This window comes from Anomaloglossus baeobatrachus, chromosome 1 (genome assembly GCF_048569485.1).
Source record: "Anomaloglossus baeobatrachus isolate aAnoBae1 chromosome 1, aAnoBae1.hap1, whole genome shotgun sequence".
Classification (NCBI taxonomy): Eukaryota; Metazoa; Chordata; class Amphibia; order Anura; family Aromobatidae; genus Anomaloglossus; species Anomaloglossus baeobatrachus.
In genome coordinates this window covers 930,512,563-930,518,725 of record NC_134353.1, presented here as the reverse complement: position 1 = coordinate 930,518,725, position 6,163 = coordinate 930,512,563, and the positions used below count along the sequence as shown (strand labels likewise).

The window sequence follows — 6,163 nt, the reverse complement described above, 5'->3', positions numbered from 1 at the left end:
GCAACACCCTAAGACTGGGACCCAGAACCAAGAGGGAGGTGGATACTGCTCGGAAGGGCAGCTTGTGCAGTACCCTGTGACAACCTGATAGTCCAGGGGCGTCACAATAAAAACTAATTCTAGGGTGTTTTTTAGGCAGAAGCTTGGAGGGAAATAAGTCTGCTTCTCTGATGGGAGGAATCTGATTATTGTTATCAGGCAGGAGCCATAAACTCATTCTGAGGGAAGAAAATCATGGCCGACCAGAAACCCTCTGATCAGTATATATAATATATTATGAGGCGTCTACTCTATATACAGAACATGTGTATGGCAGCGGGGAACAAGCGGGGTTACATATATAAAAGACAGTAACACTATTACAATACTGCACCCCAAAATATCCTGGGGTCACCACCTTCCATACTAAATATGCAGATGAAGGAGACTCGTACACGGCCGGTTATAATAATAATAATAATATTTATTCACTCATATTGCGCCATTAATTCCTCAGCGCTTTACATCCTATCAGTAATGTCTTTGGAGTGTGGGAGGAAACCGGAGACCCCGGAGGAAACCCACGCAAACACGGGGAGAACATACAAACTCCTTGCAGATGTTGTCCTTGGTGGGATTTGAACCCAGGACACCAGCAAGACTGCAGTGCTAACCACTGAGCCACCGTGCCGCCCATGTGCTGGATCATGGCAGCATGTGCCGTCGATCGTGGTGGACGCAGCAGAAGAGTCACTTACTCTGTGATTACATCTGACTGCGGAAAGTAATGAGAACAGAGACCGAGCCCGGAATCTGCCCTGTACTGAGGAGCGTCATCTGCTCCTGACATGGCGGCCGCCACATCATTGACTTGTCATAGTCGTCTTCCCCAGCCGTACCCCATCTTCATTGTGGGGGCATAGCGGACCCCCCCGCTCTGGAGCAGTGATCTGTAGGAAGAAGAAACAGAACTGGTCATGGAGCAGCCGAATATTACACATCAGAGAGGGGCACACGATTTACCCCCGGTCACCACCAGTTATTATATTCATCTTACCTGGAATATATTGGGGTCCATGGGTCCCGCGTCTTGGGGGTTGTTCTTGTTCTTGTTCACACCCCTGTGTACAAAATAACAGAATACGCTTTATAATTATGCATTGATTAATCTCATACTATATTTTTCGGAGGTGGAGCTCAGTTTTTCTGATACACAGCTCTGAATTCTCTGTCACTGGTCATAAATCTGGGTACCACTAGGGGGAGCAGTGGAGCCTGTGCATTGTGGTGAATGGGAGCTCCCCCTAGAGGTGGCTGCACGCAGATTACTAATGTTCACTTCTCCTCTCGTCTTCCAGGAGAATCTTCACTATTCTGTGTCAGCACAATGTGGCGTCATGGCCGCTGTTATTATAAGCTCCTGTCATTAATCACATCACACACTGATGATCTTACCTTATGTTATGTTTTGTGGTCGCTCGATGTGACCCGTCTCTGGTCGAAAGTCACCGCTGAGACCAGGAGAGGGTCGACTCTGCGCCTCGCTTTGTCCATTACAGACTCTAGTGAAACAGAAAACACATAAATATATTTATACAGAAAGTGACAGAACATCAGTATACAATGAGGATACAAGGAGACAGATGCTCCAACGTATCTAACAGGAAACATGTCCTTACACATAGCAACCAATTAGAATGCAGCTTTCATTCTAACAGAGATGTTTAAGGTATGCAAGCTGAGCTCTGATTGGTTGCTATGGACAGTGTTGATAAATGAGGCCTAGTGTCTTTTCATGGATGTGACTACGGTCCTCTGATTGTCCCTGATATTTTCCCAGTCCTGATGGACTGTAGATCCCAGATTCATGTTGAATTTGGGATCTACTATTTTGCCCCAGTCCTTTCCCCGATGCTATCACCTAGTTCTATTCCTTCCATACTATATTTGCTTTTTACATTTTTTTTTCCCAGATGTAGGACTTTGCATTTGTGCCTGGTAAACCCCATTCTGTCCTCCTCAGCCCATTGTTCTAGTAAGTCTAGATCGTTTTGAATCCGCTCTCTTTCCTCTCTAGTGTTGGCTACTCCTCCTACTCCCATACTCTACCAGTTATTATATTCTTCTTACCTGGAATATATTTGGGTCTATGGTGACACACCGACATTTATTATAGCCGCGTCTTTGAAGTTGTTCTTGTTCACATCCCTGTGTACAAAATAACAGACATCACTTTATAATTCTGCATTGATTAATCTCATACTATATTTTTCGGAGCTGGAGCTCAGTTTTTCTGACAAACAGCTCCAAATTCTCTGCTCTCTGTCACTGGTCAAAAATCTGCATGCCACTAGGATTAGCAGTGGAGCCTGTGTATTGTGGTGAACACACTTATGATCTTACCTTATATAAGGTTTTGTGGTCGCATGATGTGACCCGTCTCTGGTTGGGAGTCACTGCTGAGATCAGGTGAGGGTCGGACTCTGCGCCTCGCTTTGTCCATTACTTTGGTGAAACAGAAAACACAAAAATATATTTATACAAAAAGTGACAGAACATCAGTATACAATGAGGATACAATGAGACAGACGCTCAAACATATCTGACAGGAAACCTGGCCGTATACATAGCAACCAATCAGAATGCAGCTTTCATTCCACCAGAGATATTTAAGGCTTTTTCATGGATGTGACCCAGTGGCGTAACTACAGTTTGATGGACCCTAATGCAATATTTGGACCTAGGCCCCCCCCCCAACTTTCCTATGTTCCACTATGCATCTTTCCCTCACCACCTGGTTTTCCTATGTTGTGTTATGCATCGTTCCCTCACAACCCAGCTTTCCCATGCTCTGTTATACATCATTCCCTCAACACTAAGGTTTTCCATGCTCTGCTATATATCTTTCCTTCAGGAGCCGGCTTTCTCATGCTCTGCTATACATCTTTCCTTTAGCACCCAACTTTCCCATGCTCTGATATGCATCTTTACCTCATCACCCAGCTTTTCCATGCTCTGCTATACATCTTTCCCTCAACACCCAGCTTTCCCATGATATCATAGTATGGGAAAGCTGGGTTCTGAGAGAAAGAAGTATAGCAGAGTATGGAAAGCTGGGTTCTGAGAGAAAGATGTATAGCAGAGTATGGAAAGCTGGGTTCTGATAGAAAGAGGTAGAGCAGAGCATAGAAATCTGGGTGAGGAAGGAAAGACCCTCTTTCTCTCAACAATCAGCTTTCCCATCCCATGCTTGTATCTTTGTCCCCCATCTTTGTATATGTGTCCACATCCTGTTATTACATGGCCCCCATCCTGGTATTGCATGGCCCCAATCCTGATATTACATAGCCTCCCTCCTGGTATTACTTGGTCCCATTCTGGTATGATATGGCCCCCATGTTGGTATTATATGGCCCCCCCATCCTAGTATTACGTGGACCTATCCGGTTGTTTCATGACCCCATCCTATTATTTTATGGCTCCCATCCTGGTATTACATGGCCCCCATCCTGGTATTACATGACCCCCATCCTGGTATTACGTGGCCCCCATCCTGGTATTACGTGGCCCCCATCCTTGTATTACATGGCCCCCATCCTGGTATTATATGGCCCCCATCCTGGTATTACATGGCCCCTATCCTGGTATTACATGACCCCCATCCTGGTGTTATATAGTTCTGCCCCTGATGTGACCCCTGTCCTCTGATTGTCCCTGATATGTTCCCAGCAAGGAATCTGGAACTTTTTGTAAATAATGAAGGAAAAATCCCCTTTTACTGGAAAGTTAAATATAATGAGAAGATATGAGACTACAAATTATTAATCCTGTAAGAAGGAACTTACGTGATTTAGGGTTTGCTGAGGGTGTCCATTGTGATCCATCTCTGGGCCTCCAAGATGGCGAATTTACTCGCTTTGTACTCTTTTTCTAATAAAAAGTAAAAACAATGACGATCAGATGCCCCCAATAATGGCAGCACCCCCCCCCAGCTACCATATTTCTACATTCACTATATTGAGGCATAATGGAAATTCCATGGTTACTTACCCGTGCAGACTTGTCTCTGGGCCCAGGGTTGTTCCTATGTGAAGGTCGGGGCGGTCTTTTGGACAGTCATAGACTCTACATGTCGTTTATAGACAGGAGTCATTTCTGATAGACTCTACATGTCGTTTATAGACGTGGAGTCATTTCCTGACCTGTTTTAGAAATTCACTGACCCTGCCGTTCGGCAGGCAGGATAGTAGATGAGCTCTTATCTTCTCATGCTGGAACTGAGCTGTGGGGTCACCACCATTTGCCAAAAACTAGTAGGCAAACGCTGTAGCAAACACCCCACAGTCGTAGCAATTTTTCTGTTGATCCACATTGAGAAAGCTCAGATGTTTCAGGGGCTCGTCGGCCACTTCATTGTACATGTTGATAATCTGCTGACTGATAGATATTGACAGTTTTCTAGTATTGAAGCGGCGTCCATTGTGATCCATCTCTGGGCCTCCAAGATGGCGAATTTACTCACTTTGTGCTCTTTTTCTAATAAAAAGTAAAAACAATGACGATCAGATTCCCCCAATAAATGCAGTCCCCCCCACAGCCACTATATTTCTACATTCACTATATTGAGGCAGAATGGAAATTCCATGGCTACTTACCCGTGCAGACTTGTCTCTGGGCCCAGGGTTATGCCCGGTTGAAGGTCGGGCGGTCTTTTGGACCGTCATAGACTCTACATGTCGTTTATAGACATGGAGTCATTTCCTGACCTTTTTTGGAAATTCACTGATCCTGCCGTTCTGCAGGCAGGATAGTAGATGAGCTCTTATCTTCTGATGCTGGAACTGAGCTGTGGGGTCACCGCCATTTGCCAAAAACTCGTAGGCAAATGCTGTAGCAAACACCCCGCAGTCATAGCCGTTTTTCTGTTGATCCACATTGAGAAAGCTCAGATGTTTTAGGGGCTCCTTGAGCACTTCATTGTACATGTTTATAATCTGCTGACGGATGGATGGAGACAGTCTTCTAGTATTGATGCTGTCGGCCACCAAGATTTTGCCATCTTTGAAGCAGGTAGTCAGCCAGTGCACCCTTTCCTCATCGTAGTGGATCTGTACGGCATTCTTCAGTACGCTGCACCCTGGCACTAAAAGAACAGCCGGGGGATGCAGGCCATCAAAACCCTCAAACTGATTCTGCAGCAGCTCCTGGGCCATGCTAATGATGTCATCATCCAGCATGCCCGCCGGGCCTCTGCTCCTAAGGATGAGTAATTGCTCTGGAGACAGGTTGTCCTCCTGATTCCTGAAATTAGTCATCTCGACTGGTGGAGTCTTCTGGTCCGGGGATCCTTCTCTACATAGATCCGTAAAGTTTTCTGTAGCGGCTCTTTTTGCCGGTGGCAGCATCTCGGACTGAATGTCCTCGGATGTTGATGCTTTTCTTTTCAGACTGTCCCGGGGTCTTTCTTCTGGCAGCCTCTCGTGTGTATCTCCAGCACATTCTGGATGTGCAGGATTCTCTCCACTTTCTGTAATGCTGGAAGTGGATCCAGTATCACCTACTGTGTAGGTTGGGCTCTTCTCACCTCTGTCTTGGCTGATGACGTTGTCGTCACGTCTTTTTCTTGCAACCAACCTGAAGCTCCTGATCGCTGGAACGGTGGCGGATTTCATGGCCAGGAAGAAATTTCCCATCAGTGTTGTCCTCTTGCGATAGGATTTCTTGAATTGGGTCACAATTTTGGAGCCAATTGACATGCAGGATGAGAGAGCCTTGACCAGCAGCCGCTGGCCATAATGTGGACGCCTATACATCCTCATGATCGCGTTGAAATCGCGTTGAAATCGCTTTGAAATAGCGTTGAAATCGCGCTGAAGTAGCGTTGATTTATTTTTCCTTCGTATTCCTGTAGCTGTGTGAAACTAACAACAAGGAGTCACAAAAGACAGCTCTGGCCCTGCGCTCAGGCTTTACATAGAATAATCCCATTGTGATGTCATAGAGTGGAAGGTGACATCAGAGTTCCATTAGATTGTGACATCACAGCCCCAGGCCCGGCTGCTAATGGCTGATGTTGTGATCATGGGGAAGAGACCTCACATTTTTATTTTTTTAAACAATCCAAATCATTTTTTGAAACTTCGGCTTATAACAAAAGAAAATATATGGAGATTTTATGAAATAT

At 45.5% G+C, this 6,163-nt stretch overlaps 1 protein-coding gene across 1 annotated transcript; it reads right to left on the bottom strand.

Annotated features, from left to right (window-relative positions):
* Positions 1-475: 475 nt before the first annotated feature.
* Positions 476-5,895, bottom strand: LOC142302382 (uncharacterized). Its single transcript, XM_075343439.1, has 8 exons — positions 4,635-5,895; positions 4,030-4,515; positions 3,825-3,909; positions 2,383-2,484; positions 2,110-2,187; positions 1,435-1,541; positions 1,037-1,100; positions 476-929 (listed from the first exon to the last, which is right to left on the bottom strand). Exon 1 carries the CDS (start codon positions 5,796-5,798, stop codon positions 4,734-4,736), a length of 1,065 nt encoding a protein of 354 aa, XP_075199554.1. The 5' UTR covers positions 5,799-5,895; the 3' UTR covers positions 476-929; positions 1,037-1,100; positions 1,435-1,541; positions 2,110-2,187; positions 2,383-2,484; positions 3,825-3,909; positions 4,030-4,515; positions 4,635-4,733.
* Between the last annotated feature and the right edge of the window lie 268 nt (positions 5,896-6,163).